The 25167-nt window shown below is 44.2% G+C and overlaps 1 protein-coding gene across 2 annotated transcripts in view; it reads left to right on the top strand.

Moving 5' to 3' along the window:
* LOC138664643 (NXPE family member 4-like) overlaps positions 1-25167 on the top strand; it is a 182429-nt gene that overhangs the window by 115844 nt on the left and 41418 nt on the right. The window contains exons 3-4 of one of the 2 annotated variants that reach the window (XM_069751529.1): positions 18164-18382; positions 19716-19899. In XM_069751529.1, coding sequence (XP_069607630.1) covers positions 18164-18382; positions 19716-19759 — 263 coding nt within the window. In that variant the 3' untranslated portion in view covers positions 19760-19899. Of the gene's footprint in view, positions 1-18163; positions 18383-19715; positions 19900-25167 lie in introns of those variants that run through there. The other variant, XM_069751528.1, reaches the window with a different exon arrangement.

The raw sequence follows: 25167 nt of genomic DNA on the forward strand, positions 1-25167 counted from the left end.
GTTCAGTGTGTAATGGTGATATTGATTCCCTCTTCCCATGTGTATAACCTTACATTTATCATTGTTAAACCTCATCTGCCACCTTTCAGCCCAAGTTTCCAACTTATCCAGATCCATCTGTAGCAGAATACTATCTTCTCTTGTATTAACTGCTTTACATAGTTTTGTATCATCTGCAAATATCGATATTTTACTGTGTAAACCTTCTACCAGATCATTAATGAATATGTTGAAGAGAACAGGTCCCAATACTGACCCCTGCGGTACCCCACTGGTCACAGCGACCCAGTTAGAGACTATACCATTTATAACCACCCTCTGCTTTCTATCACTAAGCCAGTTACTAACCCATTTACACACATTTTCCCCCAGACCAAGCATTCTCATTTTGTGTACCAACCTCTTGTGCGGCACGGTATCAAACGCTTTGGAAAAATCGAGATATACCACGTCCAATGACTCACCGTGGTCCAGCCTATAGCTTACCTCTTCATAAAAACTGATTAGATTGGTTTGACAGGAGCGATTTCTCATAAACCCATGCTGATATGGAGTTAAACAGTTATTCTCATTGAGATAATCCAGAATAACATCCCTCAGAAACCCTTCAAATATTTTACCAACAATAGAGGTTAGACTTACTGGCCTATAATTTCCAGGTTCACTTTTAGAGCCCTTTTTGAATATTGGCACCACATTTGCTATGCGCCAGTCCTGCGGAACAGACCCTGTCACTATAGAGTCACTAAAAATAAGAAATAATGGTTTATCTATTACATTACTTAGTTCTCTTAGTACTCGTGGGTGTATGCCATCCGGACCCGGAGATTTATCTATTTTAATCTTATTTAGCCGGTTTCGCACCTCTTCTTGGGTTAGATTGGTGACCCTTAATATAGGGTTTTCATTGTTTCTTGGGATTTCACCTAGCATTTCATTTTCCACCGTGAATACCGTGGAGAAGAAGGTGTTTAATATGTTAGCTTTTTCCTCGTCATCTACAACCATTCTTTCCTCACTATTTTTTAAGGGGCCTACATTTTCAGTTTTTATTCTTTTACTATTGATATAGTTGAAGAACAGTTTGGGATTAGTTTTACTCTCCTTAGCAATGTGCTTCTCTGTTTCCTTTTTGGCAGCTTTAATTAGTTTTTTAGATAAAGTATTTTTCTCCCTATAGTTTTTTAGAGCTTCAATGGTGCCATCCTGCTTTAGTAGTGCAAATGCTTTCTTTTTACTGTTAATTGCCTGTCTTACTTCTTTGTTTAGCCACATTGGGTTTTTCCTATTTCTAGTCCTTTTATTCCCACAAGGTATAAACCGCTTACACTGCCTATTTAGGATGTTCTTAAACATTTCCCATTTATTATCTGTATTCTCATTTCTGAGGATATTGTCCCAGTCTACCAGATTAAGGGCATCTCTAAGCTGTTCAAACTTTGCCTTCCTAAAGTTCAATGTTTTTGTGACTCCCTGACAAGTCCCCCTAGTGAAAGACAGGTGAAACTGCACAATATTGTGGTCGCTATTTCCTAAATGCCCAACCACCTGCAGATTTGTTATTCTGTCAGGTCTATTAGATAGTAGTAGGTCTAAAAGTGCTGCTCCTCTGGTTGGATTCTGCACCAATTGTGAAAGATAATTTTTCTTGGTTATTAGCAGAAACCTGTTGCCTTTATGGGTTTCACAGGTTTCTGTTTCCCAGTTAATATCCGGGTAGTTAAAGTCCCCCATAACCAGGACCTCATTATGGGTTGCAGCTTCATCTATCTGCTTTAGAAGTAGACTTTCCATGCTTTCTGTTATATTTGGGGGTTTGTAACAGACCCCAATGAGAATTTTGTTACCATTTTTCCCTCCATGAATTTCAACCCATATGGACTCGACATCCTCATTCCCTTCGCTAATATCCTCCCTTAAAGTGGACTTTAGACAAGACTTTACATAGAGACAAACCCCTCCTCCTCTCCGATTTTTACGATCCTTTCTAAACAGACTGTAACCCTGTAAGTTAACTGCCCAGTCATAGCTTTCATCTAACCATGTCTCGGTTATTCCCACTATGTCAAAGTTACCTGTAGATATTTCTGCTTCTAGTTCTTCCATCTTGTTTGTCAGGCTTCTGGCGTTTGCGAGCATGCAGTTTAGAGGATTTTGTTTTGTTCCAATCTCCTCACTGTGGATTGTTTTAGAAATGTTCTTACCTCCCTTCTGAGTATGTTTTCCTGGGTCGTCTTTGTTCGAGTCTAATGTTTTTCTTCCCGTCCCCTCTTCTTCTAGTTTAACGCCCTCCTGATGAGTGTAGCGAGTCTTCTGGCGAATGTGTGTTTCCCAGGTTTGTTGAGGTGTAGTCCGTCTCTGGCGAGGAGTCCATCATACCAGTAATTCACACCGTGGTCCAGGAATCCAAATCCTTGTTGTCTGCACCATCGTCTTAGCCAGTTGTTTGCATCAAGGATCCTGTTCCATCTCCTGGTGCCATGCCCGTCTACTGGAAGGATAGAAGAAAAAACTACCTGTGCATCCAGTTCCTTTACTTTCCTCCCCAACTCTTCAAAGTCTTTGCAGATTGTCGGTAGGTCCTTCCTTGCCGTGTCATTGGTGCCAACATGTATCAGAAGAAATGGGTGGACGTCCTTGGAGCTGAAGAGCTTTGGTATCCTATCGGTCACATCCTTGATCATCGCACCTGGAAGGCAGCATACTTCTCTTGCAGTTATGTCCGGTCTGCAGATGGCTGCTTCTGTGCCTCTCAGTAGTGAGTCTCCCACCACCACCACTCTTCGTTGCTTCTTGGCTGTACTTTTTGCTGTCACTTGTTGCTGTGTGCCCTTTTCTTTTTTGCTTGCTGGTATTGCTTCATTCTTAGGTGTGCCATCTTCATCCTCTACAAAGATTTGATATCGGTTCTTCAGTTGTGTGGTTGGTGATTTCTCCATGGTCTTCTTGCTTCTTTTGGTCACATGCTTCCACTCATCTGCTTTTGGAGGTTCTCTGACACTTTTTGCACCTTCTGTGACCAGTAGAGATGCTTCTGTTCTGTCTAGAAAGTCTTCATTCTCTTTGATGAGTTTCAAAGTTGCTATTCTTTCTTCCAGACCCCGCACCTTTTCTTCTAAAAGGGCCACTAGTCTACACTTCTGACAGGTGAAATTGGATTCTTCTTCTGGTCGATCTGTGAACATGTAGCACATGCTGCAGCTCACCATGTAGGTTGTCACATCTGCCATGTTGCTCCTAGATCCTGCTGACTTGCTGTGTGTTTTCCTTCTTGTGTAATCTACTCAGCCAAGCTCTCTTGCAATAATGTCCTACAGGCAAAAAAAAAAAGCAGCTGGTCCCGGCTGTACCCAACGATCTTCTAGCTTAGGGAGACTTCGCTTCTCCCAGAAGGCACCTGGAATATGCAAATTAGCCTCCTGAAGCTTGAATCCCTGGTTTGGTGATGCTTTCGAAGCAGCTGGTCCCGGCTGTACCCAACGATCTTCTAGCTTAGGGAGACTTCGCTTCTCCCAGAAGGCACCTGGAATATGCAAATTAGCCTCCTGAAGCTTGAATCCCTGGTTTGGTGATGCTTTCGAAGCAGCTGGTCCCGGCTGTACCCAACGATCTTCTAGCTTAGGGAGACTTCGCTTCTCCCAGAAGGCACCTGGAATATGCAAATTAGCCTCCTGAAGCTTGAATCCCTGGTTTGGTGATGCTTTCGAAGCAGCTGGTCCTGGCTGTACCCAACGATCTTCTAGCTTAGGGAGACTTCGCTTCTCCCAGAAGGCACCTGGAATATGCAAATTAGCCTCCTGAAGCTTGAATCCCTGGTTTGGTGATGCTTTCGAAGCAGCTGGTCCCGGCTGTACCCAACGATCTTCTAGCTTAGGGAGACTTCGCTTCTCCCAGAAGGCACCTGGAATATGCAAATTAGCCTCCTGAAGCTTGAATCCCTGGTTTGGTGATGCTTTCGAAGCAGCTGGTCCCGGCTGTACCCAACGATCTTCTAGCTTAGGGAGACTTCGCTTCTCCCAGAAGGCACCTGGAATATGCAAATTAGCCTCCTGAAGCTTGAATCCCTGGTTTGGTGATGCTTTCGAAGCAGCTGGTCCCGGCTGTACCCAACGATCTTCTAGCTTAGGGAGACTTCGCTTCTCCCAGAAGGCACCTGGAATATGCAAATTAGCCTCCTGAAGCTTGAATCCCTGGTTTGGTGATGCTTTCGAAGCAGCTGGTCCCGGCTGTACCCAACGATCTTCTAGCTTAGGGAGACTTCGCTTCTCCCAGAAGGCACCTGGAATATGCAAATTAGCCTCCTGAAGCTTGAATCCCTGGTTTGGTGATGCTTTCGAAGCAGCTGGTCCCGGCTGTACCCAACGATCTTCTAGCTTAGGGAGACTTCGCTTCTCCCAGAAGGCACCTGGAATATGCAAATTAGCCTCCTGAAGCTTGAATCCCTGGTTTGGTGATGCTTTCGAAGCAGCTGGTCCCGGCTGTACCCAACGATCTTCTAGCTTAGGGAGACTTCGCTTCTCCCAGAAGGCACCTGGAATATGCAAATTAGCCTCCTGAAGCTTGAATCCCTGGTTTGGTGATGCTTTCGAAGCAGCTGGTCCCGGCTGTACCCAACGATCTTCTAGCTTAGGGAGACTTCGCTTCTCCCAGAAGGCACCTGGAATATGCAAATTAGCCTCCTGAAGCTTGAATCCCTGGTTTAGACCAGTGCTCTAACCTCTGAGCTATGAAGCCAACGAGACGACAACCAAACCAAATCCCCAACACGAAGTCGGGGACCCACACAGCGCCGGCGGTTAGCAAAACGTTGAGCCTTCTCCTGGGACAATGTCAAATTGTCCACCACATGAGTCCAAATCTGCTGCAACCTATCCACCACAGTATCCACACCAGGACAGTCCGAAGACTCAACCTGCCCTGAAGAGAAACGAGGATGGAAACCAGAATTGCAGAAAAACGGCGAAACCAAAGTAGCCGAGCTGGCCCGATTATTAAGGGCGAACTCAGCCAACTGCAAAAAGGACACCCAATCATCCTGATCAGCAGAAACAAAGCATCTCAGATATGTTTCCAAAGTTTGATTAGTACGTTCGGTTTGGCCATTTGTCTGAGGATGGAAAGCCGAGGAAAAAGACAAATCAATGCCCATCCTAGCACAAAAGGATCGCCAAAACCTCGAAACAAACTGGGAACCTCTGTCAGAAACGATGTTCTCCGGGATACCATGTAAACGAACCACATGCTGGAAAAATAATGGCACCAAATCAGAGGAGGAAGGCAATTTAGACAAAGGTACCAAATGGACCATTTAGAAAAGCGATCACAAACCACCCAAATGACCGACATCTTTTGAGAGACGGGGAGATCCGAAATAAAATCCATAGAAATATGCGTCCAGGGCCTCTTTGGGACCGGCAAGGGCAAAAGCAACCCACTGGCACGAGAACAGCAGGGCTTAGCCCGAGCACAAGTCCCACAGGACTGCACAAAGAACGCACATCCCGTGACAAAGAGGGCCACCAGAAGGATCTAGCCACCAAATCTCTGGTACCAAAGATTCCAGGATGCCCAGCCAACACCGAACAATGAATCTCAGAGATAACTCTACTAGTCCATCAGGGACAAACCGTTTCTCCGCTGGGCAATGGTCAGGTCTATCAGCCTGAAATTTTTGCAGCACCCGCTGCAAATCAGGGGAGATGGCAGACAAAATTACCCCCTCTTTGAGAATACCCGCCGGCTCAGGAACACCCGGAGAGTCAGGCACAAAACTCCTTGACAGGGCATCAGCCTTCACATTCTTAGAGCCCGGAAGGTACGAAACCACAAAATCAAAACGGGAGAAAACTAACGACCATCGAGCCTGTCTCGGATTCAACCGTTTGGCAGACTCAAGATAAGTCAAATTCTTGTGATCTGTCAAGACCACCACGCGATGCTTGGCTCCTTCCAGCCAATGACGCCACTCCTCGAATGCCCACTTCATGGCCAACAACTCACGATTACCAACATCATAGTTACGCTCAGCAGGCGAAAACTTTCTAGAAAAGAAAGCACATGGCTTCATCACCCAGCCATCAGAACTTCTTTGCGACAAAACAGCCCCTGCTCCAATCTCAGAAACATCAACATCAACCTGAAACGGAAGCGAAACATCTGGCTGGCACAACACAGGGGCAGAAGAAAAACGACGCTTCAACTCCTGAAAAGCCTTCACAGCTGCAGAAGACCAATTGACCACATCAGCACCCTTCTTGGTCAAATCAGTCAACGGTTTAGCAACAGTAGAAAAATTAGCGATGAAGCGCCGATAAAAATTAGCAAAGCCCAGGAACTTTTGCAGGCTCTTCACAGATGTCGGCTGAGTCCAATCGTGAATGGCCTGGACTTTAACAGGGTCCATCTCGATAGTAGAAGGGGAAAAAATGAACCCCAAAAATGAAACCTTCTGAACTCCAAAGAGACACTTTGACCCCTTCACAAACAAGGAATTCGCACGAAGGACCTGGAACACCATTCTGACCTGCTTCACATGAGACTCCCAATCATCCGAAAAGACCAAAATATCATCCAAACACACAATCAGGAATTTATCCAGGTACTCTCGGAAGATGTCATGCATAAAGGACTGAAATACTGATGGAGCATTGGAAAGCCCGAATGGCATAACCAGGTACTCAAAATGGCCCTCGGGCGTATTAAATGCTGTTTTCCATTCATCGCCTTGTTTAATACGCACAAGATTATACGCCCCTCGAAGATCTATCTTGGTGAACCAACTAGCCCCTTTAATACGAGCAAACAAATCAGACAGCAACGGCAAAGGATACTGAAATTTGACTGTAATTTTATTAAGAAGGCGGTAATCAATACAAGGTCTCAAAGAACCATCCTTCTTGGCCACAAAAAAGAACCCTGCTCCTAACGGTGATGACGAGGGGCGAATATGGCCTTTCTCCAAGGATTCCTTTATATAACTCCGCATAGCGGCGTGTTCTGGCACAGATAAATTGAACAATCGGCCCTTAGGAAACTTACTACCAGGAATCAAATTAATTGCACAATCGCAATCCCTATGAGGAGGTAGGGCACTGGCTTTGGGCTCATCAAATACATCCCGATAATCCGACAAAAACTCTGGAACTTCAGAAGGAGTGGAAGACGAAATAGACAAAAATGGAACATCACCATGTACCCCCTGGCAGCCCCAGCTGGACACAGACATAGATTTCCAATCCAATACTGGATTATGGACCTGTAGCCATGGCAACCCCAAAACGACCACATCATGCAGATTATGCAACACCAGAAAGCGGATATCCTCCTGATGTGCAGGAGCCATGCACATGGTCAATTGGGTCCAGTACTGAGGCTTATTCTTGGCCAAAGGCGTAGCATCAATTCCTCTCAATGGAATAGGATACTGCAAGGGCTCCAAGAAAAAACTACAGCGCCTAGCATACTCCAAGTCCATCAAATTCAGGGCAGCGCCTGAATCCACAAATGCCATAACAGAATAGGATGACAAAGAGCAAATCAGAGTAACAGACAATAGAAATTTAGACTGTACCGTACCAATGGTGGCAGACCTAGCGAACCGCCTAGTGCGCTTAGGACAATCGGAGATAGCATGAGTGGAATCACCACAGTAAATACACAGCCCATTCTGACGTCTGTTTTCTTGCCGTTCAGCTCTGGTCAAAGTCCTATCACATTGCATAGGCTCAGGCCCATGCTCAGATAGTACCACCAAATGTTGCACAGCTTTACGCTCACGCAAGCGTCGATCGATCTGAATAGCCAAGGACATAGACTCATTCAGACCTGCAGGCATGGGAAACCCCACCATGACATCCTTAAGGGCTTCAGAGAGAACCTTTCTGAAGATTGCTGCCAGGGCACATTCATTCCACTGAGTGATCACAAACCACTTTCTAAACTTCTGACAATATATCTCCGCTTCATCCTGACCCTGACACAGAGCCAGCAAGATTTTCTCTGCCTGATCCACTGAATTAGGTTCGTCATAAAGCAATCCAAGCGCCAGGAAAAACGCATCAACATCACGCAATGCCGGATCTCCTGGCGCAAGGGAAAATGCCCAGTCTTGAGGGTCACCACGTAACAAAGAAATAATGATCTTTACTTGTTGAACAGGGTCACCTGAGGAGCGAGGTTTCAAGGCAAGAAACAATTTACAATTATTTTTGAAATTCAAGAACTTAGATCTATCACCAAAAAACAAATCAGGAATTGGAATCCTAGGTTCTGACATCGGATTCTGAACCACAAAATCTTGAATGTTTTGTACCCTTGTAGTGAGATTATCCATCCAAGAGGACAGACCTTGACTGTCCATGTTTACACCAGTGTCCTGAACCACCCAGAGGTAAAGGGGAAAAGAGAGACAAAAAACACTGCAAAGAAAAAAATATTGTCTCAGAACTTCTCTTATCCCTCTATTGAGATGCATTAGTACTTCTGGCCACCTGTACTGCTATGACCTAGTGGTCAGGACAACAATGGACCTAGTAGTTAAGAGCACACGGAATGACCTGATAGTTTCTGATAATAAGGACGAGCTCTGGGACGTGGGAACTCTGCTGACCACAATCCCTAATCTTATCAAACACACTAGAAATAGCCGTGGATTGCGTCTAACGCTCCCTATGCAACTCGGCACAGCCTAAGGAACTAGCTAGCCCTGAAGATAGAAAAATAAAGCCTACCTTGCCTCATAGAAATTCCCCAAAGGAAAAGGCAGCCCCCCACATATAATGACTGTGAGTAAAGATGAAAATACAAACATAGAGATGAAATAGATTTAGCAAAGTGAGGCCCGACCTACTGAACAGACCGAGGATAGGAAAGGTTACTTTGCGGTCAGCACAAAAACCTACAAAAAGACCACGCAGAGGGCGCAAAAAGACCCTCCGCACCGACTCACGGTGCGGAGGCGCTCCCTCTGTGTCCCAGAGCTCCCAGCAAGCAAGACAACAATAAAAATAGCAAGCTGGACAGAAAAATAGCAAACCAAAGAAATACAAGCTGGAACTTAGCTTCTGCTGGGAAGACAGGTCACAAGAACGATCCAGGAGAGAACTAGACCAATACTGGAACATTGACAGGTGGCATGGAGCAAAGATCTAAGTGGAGTTAAATAGAGCAGCAGCAAACGAGTTAACCTCGCCACCTGTGGAAGGAAACTCAGAAACACCCACCAGAGGAAGTCCATGGACAGAACCAGCCGAAGTACCATTCATGACCACAGGAGGGAGCCCGACAACAGAATTCACAACACTTGCGATCCACTCAGTCAAAAGCCTTCGCTTGGTCTAAGGATGGCAAATACCCTTTCCAGTGACCCACCCTGCCCTGCTCCACTGCCTTCCGGACACCGAGCACAGCAGCAAACATACGGAGGCCTAGAACAAAGCAGCGCTGAGCGCTCGAAAGGAGCCAGGGTGCAAACTTCACCAACCGATTGAACAACACCTTTGCCAGAACTTTTCGGTCCATATCGACAAGCGCTATAGGACACCAATTCTCAATACAGGATGAGTCTTTACCTTTCGACAGAATAATCAGGGCTGACATCCTCATTGATCTGGGAAGAGTGCCTGAGGAAAGATATTCATTAAAAATCTCAGTTAAGAGGGGGACCAAAGAGTCCCTAAAGGTCTTGTAAAACTCGGATGTTAAGCCATCTGGACCAGGTGATTTTTTTGGGCCGGAGCCCATCAACCGCCAGTCTCACTTCCTCTTCCCTGAATGCCTCTGCCAAAACAAGAAGAGAGGGGTCATCCCCTGGCTCAGGAATGGTTTCAGCCAGGAAAGCCGATATCCCATCTCGATCCAAATCCCTCTTTCGCAAGAGGCGTGAGTAAAAGGATCTGACTACCTCCAGGATCCCTGGAGTTTCCTCCTCAGAGCCTGATATAAGTGATGCCTGTTTTGACTTCTGAGGCTCGAAACCTGACGGAAGAAATTCGCCACCCTCTCTTTGAAGAACTCCCACCACATAGACTTACTACTACAGAGATCCAAAAGAGGTACCTCGCTCTGAAGAAAGTACTCAAAAGATTGTCTCACCTCCGCTTATTCCAGAAGGGATGAATTCAGCTTCCATAGGCCTTTCCCCATGCAGGGAGTCTCTACAACATTCAAGGAAAAGAAAATTAAATAGTGGTCGGAGAATTCCACCTCAACGGCAGATACTGCGGAAAAGATGGCAATTCTCCTTAAAAAAAAACCTATCTACTCTAGACCTACTGCTTCCCCTATGAAAGGAGGTGAAAACCCCATGACCTGGGGTGTGACGGATGTGGACATCCACCAGGATAACTTCACTAGCTATGCTATTTAGGGTATTGCTATCATAAGCCAGTCTTCGGTCTCCGGGACCCCCTCATCACGGGATCTCGTAATGGTGTTAAAATTCCAACCAAAGACCACCTGCCGACTCGTAAAAAAAAAGGGCTTGACCTTCAGGAAGAGACATTTACGGTCCCACTTAGATTGTAGATATTAGTGAGCCAAAGCTCTTGTCCCCTCATGAAGACATCTAAAACTAGGCACCTCCCCATTTCTACCTCAATCACCCATCTGCATTCCACTGATGTAGTCTTAAAAAGGACCGCCACCCCACTACACAGCTCGGCCGCATGAGACCAGTATGAGGGCCCGCTCCTCCACTCCCTTTTAGCTTTATAAATGGCCCCCATGTCGGTTAGTCTGGTCTCCTGCAAAAACAAAATGTCAGCCTCAATTCGGGTGAAAAAAATCAAAGGCTGCAATTCTAGCCACATCTGACTTTATACTGGCGACATTAATAGATGCCAGAGTCAACGGGGTGGGTTCCGCCATAATGGGTGATTACGTTGGATGGCCTTCTTTTTCCCCATCCCCTCTTCTCCCTTTCCCCCTGAAGAGGGATCATGCTCCACCCTTCTTTTTAGGGAGACTGAGGTGTCCATGCTCCCATTTATCTCCTTGCTTATGGGCTCCATGGCAGTCCCCCCCCAGAGGAAACAGCATCCTCCGGAGGACAGATGCCACTGACCCCTCACACCTGACCTCCGTCTCAGCAGAGTCATAGAGGGCTTGGAACTGGTTGGAGAGGGTGATCAAAGGGGAGCTGGTGAGCCATTTCTCTGGCATACTTACAGCCAGGGGGGTTGGAAGGCGATTTAACCTTCCCTTTCTTCCCCCTTTTCTTGGTACATTTGACACCCTTTTCTGTGGGCTGCTCCATGACCTCCTCATCCACACTTTCATACTGGGAGGAGTTGTTGGAGTCAGCCAGGTCCTTCTTCTCCATCCTCCTGATCTCCTTGCATACCTCTTTCTCCCCCAGGGCCTCAGAGACACCAGCCACATGGACAGGCATTGCCCCAGTTGCCTAAGGCTCTCCCTGCCCCTCACCCCCCATGGCGCTTTGCCTGCCTCTTTTGATAGAAGGCACCTCTAGCCTAGTCCTTCCTCATCTGCCCCTCAGCTAATCTCCCACCACCACCACCTGCTATGGCAGAGGTTGTGCCGCCAGGGGTTTCCCCCATGGTCCCCCCCAGTCTGTCCTGCAGCGGCATTGGAAAAGGAGTGGGGACAGGGGCTATATGAGTGACACAGATCACCACACAGGTGGCACCTAATGTCCCATCCCACAACACAAGGCATATTTCTGCACATTGCAGCTCCTAGCGCTCCTTCTCCCATCAATACGATCAGCTGTATCAGCTAAATGCCGGTACAGCTGATCTTCCGATGATGGCTGGGGCCCACTGCTGGCACTGGCTCCCCCACCTGCTCAGAGGTCCATAGCGGCCGGGTAGCAGAGCAGGGAAATTGATTCTCCCTGCTCTGCTGCAGAATGTAACTGTATCATAGCTCCGGGTTGGCCCCCTCAGAGCACCGGGCCCGGGGCGCCCACAGCCTTCCCCCCCAGTAGCTACGCTACTGCTGTGCCCTCTAAATTATAAAACAACCCTCTGTAATATAGTAATGCTGGGTGCAAGTGCCCTAGAAAACAGTGCCCATATATTGCCCCCTAGAAAGTAATATTGCCCTGTGAGCCCCTTTGACAGTCACAGTAACCTGAGTTCCCCTATAATAAGTGCCCACTTTACATTGGATAATGTCCCGAGTCTCCCCCTGTACAGCTCCCCTACACACAGTATGATGCTCTTTTTTTTACACAGTATAATGCCCCCTCACTCTATAGTACCACCCACACAGTATACTGGCCCCTTAGTAGCCCCCAAACTCTTTGATGGCTCCAACACTGTAAGATGACCCCCTAACTATAATCTCCACACTGTATGATGGCCCCCTAGATAGCATCCATATAAAATAATGCCCCAGATAGTCCTCAATATAGTATAATGTACTTCCCATAGTCCTCAATATAGTATAATGCACTACCCATAGGCCTACTCTATATTGTATAATGCACCTCCATAGGCAGACTCTATAGCATAAAGCAGCTCCCATAGGCAGACCCTGCAGCATAAGGCAGCACCCCATAAGAAAACTCTGTAGTATAAGGCAGCCTCCCATAAGCAGACCCTGTAGTATAAGGTAGCACCCCATAGGAAGACCCTGCAGTATAAGGCAGCACCCCCATAGGCAGACTATGTAGTATAAGGCAGCACCCCATAGGCAGACCCTGTAGCATATGGCAGCACCCCATAGGCAGACCCTGTAGTATAAGGCAGCACCCATAGGCAGACCCTGTAGTGTAAGACAGCATGTTACGGAATTGCAACACAGAACTAGAATAGAAGGGGAAAACTGACCCTGCACTGAGACTAGGCTGATACCCTACGATGGAGTGGGTGACCCATTCCTTGCGAATAGATCCACTGATGATCCTAGGTTAAACTGAAACGAAGACCTATAGACAGGGGGAAGGAGGTCCCTGAAAGATCTAAGGACTGGGTATAAAAACAGGTCACCTCCTAATAGAAAACACAGATATGGCTGCAGAAATCAACTGAAAACAAAAACTAAGGATATCAGAACCAGAGATCCCAGGACTGCACAATATCAAACTCAGAAAGCTATCAAAGCATCTAGCCAGAACTCTAGCGGATTAACACTGTTGTCCAGCAAGGAATGGGAGGCAGGTGCTGGGTAATAAAGAGTGATACAATCACCTCACTTAAGACAACCCAGCACCAGGGAAAAAGACCAGCAGCCAGAAAACCACTACAAGATGGCGGATGGTCAAAAACAAAACAGATTCTAACAGCCACACCATGGCAAGGAAGACTCTTTTGGCCATGTCCTACCCTACTCTAACTCATTAAACATGTCTTAAAATATCCTACACTCTTTTTAGGTATATTTTCTTTATTTTTCTTTAAGGGGATGGGTCACATTAAATTTAAAAAAAAATGCCCATTAATACCACATGCAAGGCACAAATACCATCACACCATGATCAGACCACATATTACCACCACATAGTTACCGAATAATACCAAATACAAGAGTAATGCTCAATCATCACGCACTCTCTTGATAGATGCTTGTGAGAATTTTATTGTACAGATGCAGCAATAACACAATTCAGGTGCAGGGATAGAGAAAATGGTCAGGCAACAAGAACATAATGTTTCGACCCTCACAGGATTTTATTCATATAGTCGCTGTTGGCAAAGTTCATTGCAGCCTATAATCTAAGATGCAGGTGCTCCCCTGGACCCAGGTGTCCTTTGCAATTAGAATATCCTTTATACTGTTCAGTGAACCTTGCCAAGAGAGACTATATGAATAAGACTCTGTGAGGGTCGAAAGGTTATGTTCTTGTCGCTTCACCATTTTCTCTATCCCTGCACCTGAATTGTGTTATTTCTGCATCTGTGTCTGTACAACAAAATTCATACAAGCATCTATCAAGAGTGTGCAGTGATTGAACATTAGCCTACTATGGGGATTGCCATCCCACTTCACCAGCACCTCGGAACTCTCCAGGCTAGAGTGCTCGCCACACTACCCATCTACGAGGGGCGATCCAAAAGTAATGATAATCAATACTAAACACAATGAATATAGTCAAAAAAATTTTTTATTTTTTTACATAGTCTCCTATCAAGTCTATACATTTAGTCCATCTCTTTTCTAAACTTAGAATTCCCTTAGAAAAAAATTCTTGATCTTGACCCTCAAAAAAATCCCCAACAGCGGTTATCACGTCGCTATTGTCATCAAATTTCTTGCCCCGGAGGTGTTCCTTGAGTCGAAGAAAGAGAAAGAAGTCACTGGGGGGCTAGATCTGGCCAATAGGGGGGTGTTCCACCAGTTCAAAGCCCGCTTCTTGAATGGTAGCCATGGCAACAGCAGCTTTGTGAGCCGGCGCGTTATCTTGGTGAAACAACACTCCAGCCCGCAGTTTGTCGCGCCTTTTCTCCTTGATAGCCTCCCACAATCTTCTTATTTGTTCTGCGTAGTAGGAGCCCATAATAGTGGCTCCCTTCTCCAAATAGTCCACCATAATAATTCCTTCATCGTCCCAAAAAACGGACGCCATAACCTTCCCTGCTGAGCTTGACACTTTGAATTTCTTCGGCGTTGGTTCGTCGGCTCGTTTCCACGTCATCGATTGTTGTTTAGTTTCGGGATCAAAGTGGTGGATCCAGGTCTTGTCCATGGTCAAAAAACGTAACAAAAAATTTTCCTTGTCTGCTTGGAACTTTTCGAGATTTGCTATTGAAATGTCAACTCGTTTCTTCTTTTGCTCATCGGTTAACATTTTTGGCACCCAACACGCGGAGACCTTTCTCATATGCAATTCTTTTGCATGGATTCTTTGAATACTGCCATATGAGATCCCTGGGACCTCAGCTACATGCCTGATAGTCACTCTTCGATCTGCCAATACAACTTCTTCAACTTTTTTCACGTTTTCTTCATTGAGGGACGTGGATGGGCGTCCTTGACGATGTTCATCTTCCTTCGATGTTCTTCCCAGCTTAAATTCCTTGGCCCAGCATGCAACTGTGGAATATGGAGGAGAAGAGTCCCCCAATGTTTCCACCAAGTCGCTGTGTATGTCTTTGGTAGTCATTTTTTTCAAGCAGAGGTATTTGATGAAAGCTCTGAGCTCGTTTTTTTCCATTTTGATGTTCACTCCTCGGCAGTTCATATTCAAATGAATGTAGCTCCCGGGAATCGTGGTCTATTTAAGTGATTTTGTTTTCCTGGACTAGTGGGTACCTAAGAGAGAAGAAAACATTTTATTTTAATTTCTGTGTGCAATAGAAATAAGCGATTATCATTACTTTTGGATCGCCCCTCGTATTACCAAATACAAGGCACAAATACCAACAAACCATGACCAGACCACATATTACCACTACGTAGTGACCAAATAATACCACATACTAGGAACAAATACCACCACACCCTGCTTGGACCACATATTACAACCACATAGTGACCGAATAATACAACATGCAAGGTACAAATACCACTACACCATGACCAGACCACATATTACCACCACATAGTGACCAAATACTACAATACTGATCAATAATTAAAAGAACACAATGCTAAGTGCCATTATACACAGTAGCTCTGTATATACTGTCAGTGTACAGATAATAGAGTGATCGCAAGTGACATTATACACAGGAGCTCTGTATGGAGTGTATGGTGCACAGGTGATAGAGTGATCACCAGTGGCAATATACACAGAAGCTCTGAATATAGTGTTAGCATACAGGTAATACAGTGATCACCATTGACATTATACTAAGGAGTTCTGTACATAGTGTCATTGTACAGGTAATACAGGGATCTTCGGTCAAATTACACACAGGTGTTCTGTACATAGTATACAGTATATAGTGTAAGTGTACAGGGAATACACTGACTTACCAGTGAAATTTCTAGTTGAGGTCCTTAATTTTTCTTGTCTTCTTCATCCAGTGCAGACCGCCATCAACTACTCCAGCCAGGACTCGTTTCTGTATAAAATAACATAGTTATTTAGAGCACCGCTTCCAAAGCACGTTCCCCACTTTTTTCCTTTCTTCTACACTACACAGGCGAATGCAGACTTGCACAAACCATTAATTTATCATTAGTTATTATGCAACCCACCATTACAAATATAAAATTATAATGGGCTACTGTTTCCCCACCAACTATAAATAGTCCCATTTCCCACCTAATAAATATACACCTAATAAATATATAAATTAATTAACCCCTGTACTCTTCCCTAATTCATTACCAGTCACTGCATCCTCAATGCCCCTCACTAGAGATGAGCGAAAAGGGTCGAAATTTTTCAAAAGTCGCCGACTTTTGGCAAGGTCGGGTTTCATGAAACCCGACCCGACCCCAGTGTGGGGTCGGCCATGAAGTCGGCGATCTTTTGAATCTAGAATCGGAATTCCGATACCGATTCCCGATATGTTTATATCGGGAATTGGTATTGGAATTCAGATTTAAGTGGAAAATAGGTAAATAGGTAAATAGAGGTAAATAGTGAGGGGTAGGGTTGAGCGACCTTTACTTTTATAGGATCGGGTCGGGTTTCACGAAACCCGACTTTTTCAAAAGTCGGGTCGAGTGAAATCGGCCGATCCTATAAAAAAGTCGGGGTCGGCCGAGACTCGAAACCCAATGCAATGCATTGGGTTTCCATGGTTCCCAGGGTCTGAAGGAGCGGAAACTCTCCTTCAGGCCCTGCGATCCATATTTTAGTGTAAAATAAAGAATAAAAATAAAAAATATCGCAATACTTACCCTCTGACGCGCCCTGGTACTAACCGGGAACCTTCGTTCCTTAGAATCAGCCTTCCAGGACCTTGCGGTGACGTCGCGGCTTGTGATTGGCCGTGCGGCCGCCCATGTGACCGCTCGCGCGACCAATCACAAGCCGCGACGTCACCGCGACGTCACCGAAGGTCCTGGAAGGGCTGATTCTTAGGAAGTAAGGCTGCCGGAAAGAAGCAGGGCGCGTCCGAGGGTGAGTATATTCCTATTAGGTATATACTCACCCTCGGACGCGCCCTGCTTCTTTCCGGCAGCCTTCCTTCCTATTCCTATTAGGTATATACTCACCCTCGGACGCGCCCTGCTTCTTTCCGGCAGCCTTCCTTCCTAAGAATCAGCCCTTCCAGGACCTTCGGTGACGTCGCGGTGACGTCGCGGCTTGTGATTGGTCGCGCGAGCGGTCACATGGGCGGCCGCGCGGCCAATCACAAGCCGCGACGTCACCGCGACGTCACCGCAAGGTCCTGGAAGGCTGATTCTAAGGAAGGAAGGTTCCCGGTTAGTACCAGGGCGCGTCAGAGGGTAAGTATTGCGATATTTTTTATTTTTATTCTTTATTTTACACTAAAATATGGATCGCAGGGCCTGAAGGAGAGTTTCCGCTCCTTCAGACCCTGGGAACCATGGAAACCCAATGCATTGCATTGGGTTTCGAGTCTCGGCCGACCCCGACCCCGACTTTTTTATAGGATCGGACGATTTCACTCGACCCGACTTATGAAAAAGTCGGGTTTCGTGAAACCCGACCCGATCCTATAAAAGTAAAGGTCGCTCAACCCTACCCCTCACTATTTACCTCTCATTCCCCTGATTCATTATATTTACATGCCTCTTACATCACAATTCATTATGTCATGTCTTCTCTTTCTCCCACCTCTATTTTCCATTTTCGTCTGAAATAGATTCTAATTTTTTTAATTGAATTGCGCATTTTATAGGTGACTGTAAAAGTGGAAAAAGTTTAGAAATTATTCTTCTTGGTATGATTTTTTTTGCATGACAAAAACATGGCATTTTAACAAAGGTGTGCTATAATTATTCTGGGCTTTTTTTACCCACACTTTTTTGTGTGTTTGAATTATTATTAATTGATCCCTTTTAATGCATATCTAATAAATAATATGATTATATTAGGTGGATTTTACTGTGAAATTTTTAACTCGGCAATACCCCACTCCTGTCAAACTCAGATGTCCCTGTTGCTGTTGACCGAAACATGTAAGGGGTTAGATGCCAGAGATCTGAAAACAGCCATTGCAAACATAACAGAGCTCACTCTGTCAATCACACTGATATATCATCTGTGCCCTAAAGAATGTATGTCATGGACCTCCAAGGGTGATTGTCAATTGATGTTTTTCCTTGTTTCCTTCAGCTTCCTCTCTGTTGAATTTGGAACAATGTAAGATTGGAATGGAGTCTCCATTTCCCAGTGGTTTTGTGCTAGAAAATAGCTGGAAACCTGTGTTTTGCAGCATTTCCAACTTCACTAACCAAGAACAGAGGTACAATTGTTTAAATGACAAAATGATCTACTTCATGGGAGACTCAACCGTACGACAATGGTTTACATATCTAGTGCAGACTTTTAAAGGTAAGATGATGTTGATGGCTATCGGTTTGCATAGTAAACCAAATTGTCAAATAAAGGTATATTTTGAAGTGTCCATAATCTAAGAGGGTCTTAACTAAATAACTACAATGTCCACTGGAATCTTCAGCGTGGATGAAGTTTATTACATTGTAGTGTTGAACTTTTTGCAACTGGATCACACAATACTGTATATAAGTTCATTTATCCCTCCTTTTCTTAGAGTATTAAAGAGTTTGATATTGCATGTGTATTATCCCTGCAAAAGTTGGGTCACACTTTAAATGTCAAAAAACAACATTTTATTTGATATTACTTAAGAAATCTCATATAAATAACACTAAACAGAAACCGGAAAATACAAGACATAAAAACGGACATGCGTAAGTGATTGCATAAAATAATGATGGCCAAGATTAATGTCAGTATTATATTTAAAATGTATATGTGACTGTAAGAATAACAAATGATTTCTACATCTAGTTAAAGGAAATCTGTCAGCAGATTTTTGCTACCTCATCTGAAAGCAGCATAATGTAGGAAAAGAGATTCTGAATCCAATAACGGATCACTTAGCTTACTAGGTGCAGCAGTTCTAGCACAGAGTTTATAGATTTACCCATACAGCAGAGCTAAAAAAGCTGACCCTGCCCCACCAGGATCTCCATACAGTTATGGCCGAAAGTGTTGGCACCCTTGAATTTGTTATGGAAATTTGGGTTGGATAAATCTATCCCGTGTGTGCTGCGGCCGTTCCCAATAAGACTGAGTATTTTGAGCGCTCAAGAATGAGACTGCACAACATTGTGACAATAACATTGCATCAATACTGATCATTTATTGTACATACATAGTTTTACAATTGCATATAGAAAGGAGTGGTTAGGGGTGGTTAGTTAATTACCATATTGTATAGCTCCTCTGTTATTGGTTATCTAAATATATATGGAATATTGTGATTAATGCACATATGAATGCTGATTAAGCAACTACATTTTAGCTGTCTGCATCTTTCTGCATCTAGGACAAAGTTGAGACATCTGATCAGCACTTAATACATCTGGAGTTGTTCCGCTTTTTGCCTGGAAACCCCCCAGTCTGTCTGGCTTATATCAGTTTAGGTCAACCATTTTAAGCCATTGATTATAATATATATAGATATATTTGCGTTTATATGAGTATATATGAGTATAGAGGAGTATACATGCAAGTGAGATCTACATGATATATATATTTCTATCACCAAATTGCTCCAGAAAATGAAGGACTTCTCCCCAAAAATTATTCCAATTACACATGTTTTTAATGCACATGTTTGTTTCCTTTGTGTGTATAGGAACATCATCAAAAAAACAAAGTAAAAAGGCATATTGGACATAATTTCACATAAAACCACAAAAATGGGGCGGACACAATTGTTGACATCATCAACTTAATATTTGGTTGCACACACTTTGGAATAAATAACTGCAATCAATCGCTTCCTATAACCATCAACCAGCTTCTTATACCTTTCAATTGGAAGTCTGGACCACTGCTCCAATGTACCTTCTCCCAACAGCAATTATAAGATCTCTCCACAAGTGTTCAATGGGATACAATGGCCACTTCAGAACTCTCTAGCACTTTTTTTATATCCATTTCTAGGTACTTCTTGAAGTATGTTTGGTGTCAATAAATTGTATTTGTATTGTAAAACTTCATTTACCCAGATGATAAATAAAAATTGGTAAATGTCACTGTCCAGATAGCTTGTCCACTGAGATTCAACAAAATGTTCACTCAGCGCTAAATCTTACTCAGGTCCTTTATCACCCATATACAGTATGTTCTGCCCATGTCAGAGCTTTATTAAGGTAGATCCCTGATAAATCCCAATACTTCAATGACTTTATAGTAGGTTAAGATTTTCGACTTTAAGAAATGGTATCTAATGTAAGTATAGAATAAGAAGGAAAAAGATGCAGCACTCACCCGTGATCTTCATCAAAATGTGTCCTTTATTCAGCGATACAAGCCATACAGAATGTAAAACGGCATTCGCAGGGATATGTGAGGGAGCGGGGAACACAATCGATCTATTTCAAGATCTAGTAATCAAAGATATAGAGGCAATATTATATAAAAAAAACACTAAAAAATCTATTAACACAGGAGGAAAAAGCCTTAAAAGAAATACAAACGTGGAATGATATCATTATCCGAAGAGCCGATAAAGGCGGAAATATTGTCTTACTAGAGAGATCCTATTATATTGAGGAAGCACTATCCCAACTAGATGACACAGAAACCTATATCAGATTAGATGGCAACCCCACAAATAAATTTAAAGAAAAATTGAGGAGTCTATTAAGAAAGCATGTAGAAAAGGGGACGTTAACAAGAGGGAGAGCCGAGAAACTAATGCCGGAATTTCCAAATTTCGCGCATTGGTATAGCATCCCCAAAATTCACAAAAACGCGGAAAAACCGCCAGGACGCCCAATAATCTCGGGCAAAGAATCGTTGACCGAACCCCTATCTCAGTTCTTAGATTGGCTACTAAAACCATTGCTATCAAAAATCCCCTCCTTCATAAAGGATTCAGGAGATTTTCTCCTGGCCCTTAAAGACTTTCACTGGCAGCCCACATTCGCTCTTGCATCAATTGACATCGTTAATCTCTATACGAGAATTCCACAACAAAAAGGGTTGGAGGCAATCCACCATATTCTAATGAATACAGATAAAGATTCAAATTTTATTCCATTTGTGTTGGATAGTCTCGAATTCGTTTAGTCGCATAATGCCTTTAAGTTCTTAGATAGATGGTATCTCCAAAAAGTTGGCACCGCGATGGGTACCCCGGTGGAATGTGTCTTCGCAAATCTGTTTTTAGCAGCTTTTGAGGAGAGACATGCCACCGGACCCCAGAACCCATACCTTCGGCATATACAGCTCTATTTAAGATTCGCCGATGATATCTTTATAGTGTGGGATGGCGAAGAATCTAAATTTAACGAGTTTGTTGCTTTCCTAAATAACAATAAGGAGGAAAACATGAAATTTACTTCAGTATTCAACAATAGAGAATTAGAATTTTTAGATGTCAAAGTAGAAATCGTGAATGAAACTATAATAACGAAAGTCCATAGAAAAAGTACAGCCACAAATAATATCTTACATTTCAAAAGTGCCCACCCGAATCACACAAAGCATAGTATTCCATATAGTCAAATGGTTAGATTACGAAAAATTAATAACAATGAGGAAAATTACAAAAACCAGGTAGATGAACTAAAAAAGTCTACTAAATAGAGGATATCCAGCAAATGTTTTACAACAAGCAGAATTTAGAGCAGCTAAACTATCTCAATCTCAGCTGTTGGAAAAGGGCATTAAAAAAATAAATAAATAAATAAAAAACGTGAGCGGAGGTTCTAATAAAAACCGCAGGTTCACATTCACATTTAAACATAGCCCACTTGACAAAGACATACAAGCAGCGATATGAAAAAATTGGCACGTGCTGCAAAAAAATGCCGATTTTAGAAATCTTCCGGAGACTTCTCCTCTATTCGCTTATAAACGATCAGTCAACATAGGAGACCTTGTCGTAAAAAATAAAGTGTCACCACCAACAAACAATTGGTTGACTAAAATTACACCGCAAGGTAATCACAAATGCGGCAATTGTAGTGTATGCAATTTGCACAAAGTAGATAACCCATTGCGAATTGGTATGATTGAACATTTTGTGAAGGATTTCATAACCTGTAAGAGTAAATTCTTGGTATATGTTATTTTCTGCCCTTGTCAACGATTTTACATCGGCAAGACAATTAGACCACTCATAGTCCGAATTCGAGAGCATTACAATTCAATTCGGACAGGAAAGGGACGTGTGCGCTTTGTAGAGCATATGGCGGAGGCACATAATAGTGACCCAAACCAATTGCGTTTTGCAGGTTTAGAGATAGTTAAATTCTCACAATATGGCGGTAATCATGACCGCCAACTCCTGCAGTGCGAGGCTAAATGGATCCTAAAAACTAACGCACAAGGACCAGGGGGTCTTAATGATAAACTTGACATGGCAGTGTTCATATAATACTCTTGTAACTTATCACTCTGTATTAAGAGACTCTGTTGTTTTTACCCTTCACATCTTGCAATTAATAGAGTCAGGTGGGTCTAAACCCTTATAAGGAAATGACATCACCTGTTTGAGCATGGACCCGTAGAAGCGCCGTAGCGCGAAACGGCCGTCGTCCGGTCTCTTCTCACTCCCGCTCCCTCACATATCCCTGCGAATGCCGTTTTACATTCTGTATGGCTTGTATCGCTGAATAAAGGACACATTTTGATGAAGATCACGGGTGAGTGCTGCATCTTTTTCCTTCTTATTCTATGGTTATGGACTAGTTCTTATATATGCATAGCACCACCCGCAACTCACAAATTGGAGACCTCACTTGTCCAGCCGAAGTAGATCATATATGCAGACTTCCTATTGCGGTTTAGTGGATCTCAGTGCCGGTCACTCCTTTTTCTCTTTATAACGAAGTATCTAATGTAAGTCTTAGGCTGAATATACACAAATTATTGAGAGCAAGTATTCCTAAGAATGCACGTTTCCCCATAATCAGCCCCTCTAAACAGGCTGCCAGTAACCCGATGGATGCTTCTCTGTTAAAAATCATCTTTCTCTGCACCACATGACTCCATGTTAAAAAAGAAAAGTACTGCCAAAAACAATGGTATTCTATGCAAATAGAATGATTGTGAGCAGCTGCTGGCCTTTCTAATGAGACTAGTAAACAATTCCACAGGTTTGGTAGTCTAAATGCACACTTAGGGTACCGTCACACTGAAACGATGCTGCAGCGATACGACAACGATGTCGATCGCTGCAGCGTCGCTGTTTGGTCGCTGGAGAGCTGTCACACAGACAGCTCTCCAGTGACCAACGATCCCGAAGTCCCCTGGTAACCAGGGTAAACATCGGGTTACTAAGCGCAGGGCCGCGCTTAGTAACCCGATGTTTACCCTGGTTACCATCGTAAAAGTAAAAAAACCAAACACTACATACTTACCTACCGCTGTCTGTCCCCGGCGCTCTGCTTTCTTGCACTGACTGTGAGCACAGCGGCCGGAAAGCACAGCGGTGACGTCACCGCTCTGCTTTCCGGCTGGCTGGCGCTGACACTGACACAGGATGCAGGAGTGCAGAGAAGCACATCGCCGGGGACAGACAGCAGAAGGTAAGTATGTAGTGTTTGCTTTTTTTACGTTTACGCTGGTAACCAGGGTAAACATCGGGTTACTAAGCGTGGCCCTGCGCTTAGTAACCCGATGTTTACCCGGGTTACCAGTGAAGACATCGCTGAATCGGCGTCACACACGCCGATTCAGCGATGTCAGTGGGAAATCCAGCGACGAAAGAAAGTTTCAAACGATCTGCTACGACGTACGATTCTCAGCGGGGTCCCTGATCGCAGGAGCGTGTCAGACACAGCGAGATCATAAGGATATCGCTGGAACGTCACAAATCGTGCCGTCGTAGCGATCAAAATGCCACTGTGTGATGGTACCCTTAGGGCCCTCATACACATTTGACTGAAGTCAGCTGGATCCACTGGCATTGTCAGCTTAGGGTGAACTAACGTGGATGATGGTCAGGACAGATATCGATGTCCATGGTTCTCCCTAAGATAAGCTGCCGGCCAGCATGTCAGTAGGCAGCTTTCTCATAGGGAACACAGGAGCACTCTGCGGAAAGAGCATTCCTGTGTATGGTAGTGTTTGCTGAAGTGGCTTTTGGCCAAACGATCGGGGAAGGTATAATTTAGTCTACAGCCATCTAGTATGAATGGCCAGATTTAGGAGCCACAAACACTTTAGATAGCTATTGGCAGAATGTCGAATGTTCAGCTCGACCAAAAGCTCCCGTCTTTTCTAGACTCCTAGACCAGTAGTTTATCTCTGCACTGAACAAAATCACTGTCCTTTGAAATTCCACATGTATTATTTTTTAATCCCAAATTTTCTGTCCGATGAAGATTGAGAGGCCTTTATATGAGACCATCAGCTAAACCCGACATTAGGTGCATGGGGGTCTTTACTAGTGCTGATCGAGCATACTTGGTAATGCTCGGTACTCGCCCAAGCATCGCTTTACTCGCAGGGTTCAGCGAGCGCCGAGCATTTCTGGGATTGTTAGGCGGGAGTTCAGCTCCACGTCCTGCATGTTTGGCGCTCTTTAGAACCCCAATCCACATTCAGGGATTGTGTGCCACGCACTGTAATGCCACAGTCATGTTGGTTGTGGCATTACAGTGATTGGCAGAGCGTCATCAGGTATATATCAGACCTGGCGCCACCCTGCTCGACACATCCAGCTCCGGAATCAGCTAGTGTAGGGAGGGAGAGTTGCTACCGAGTTACTATCAGATTTGGGGGTTTCAAAGATAGTGTGGGTATACCATAATTGAATACACAAATCCAGCTATATCAACAGTCCTTCTAAGGACTAATTATGGGGTATATAGATTGCAGTGCTAGATAGGCAGGCAGTGTATGTGGGTATATACTTATCAGTAGAAGGCATGCAGGCACTCTATGTGGGTATATACAGTAGATATCACCGCTAGTCAGGCAGGCATTGCATGTGGCATACTTCATTGCATACATCAAGAGGGTCCATTCCATTTCTTTCTGATGCTGCTGCCTATTACATATATTGACAGTATAGACATAGCCCCAGGTGGTCAGGAATATTTTTTTTTTGCATCTTAATCCTGATTATT

The sequence above is a fragment of the Ranitomeya imitator genome, chromosome 2 (genome assembly GCF_032444005.1).
Source record: "Ranitomeya imitator isolate aRanImi1 chromosome 2, aRanImi1.pri, whole genome shotgun sequence".
In the NCBI taxonomy this organism is placed as follows: Eukaryota; Metazoa; Chordata; class Amphibia; order Anura; family Dendrobatidae; genus Ranitomeya; species Ranitomeya imitator.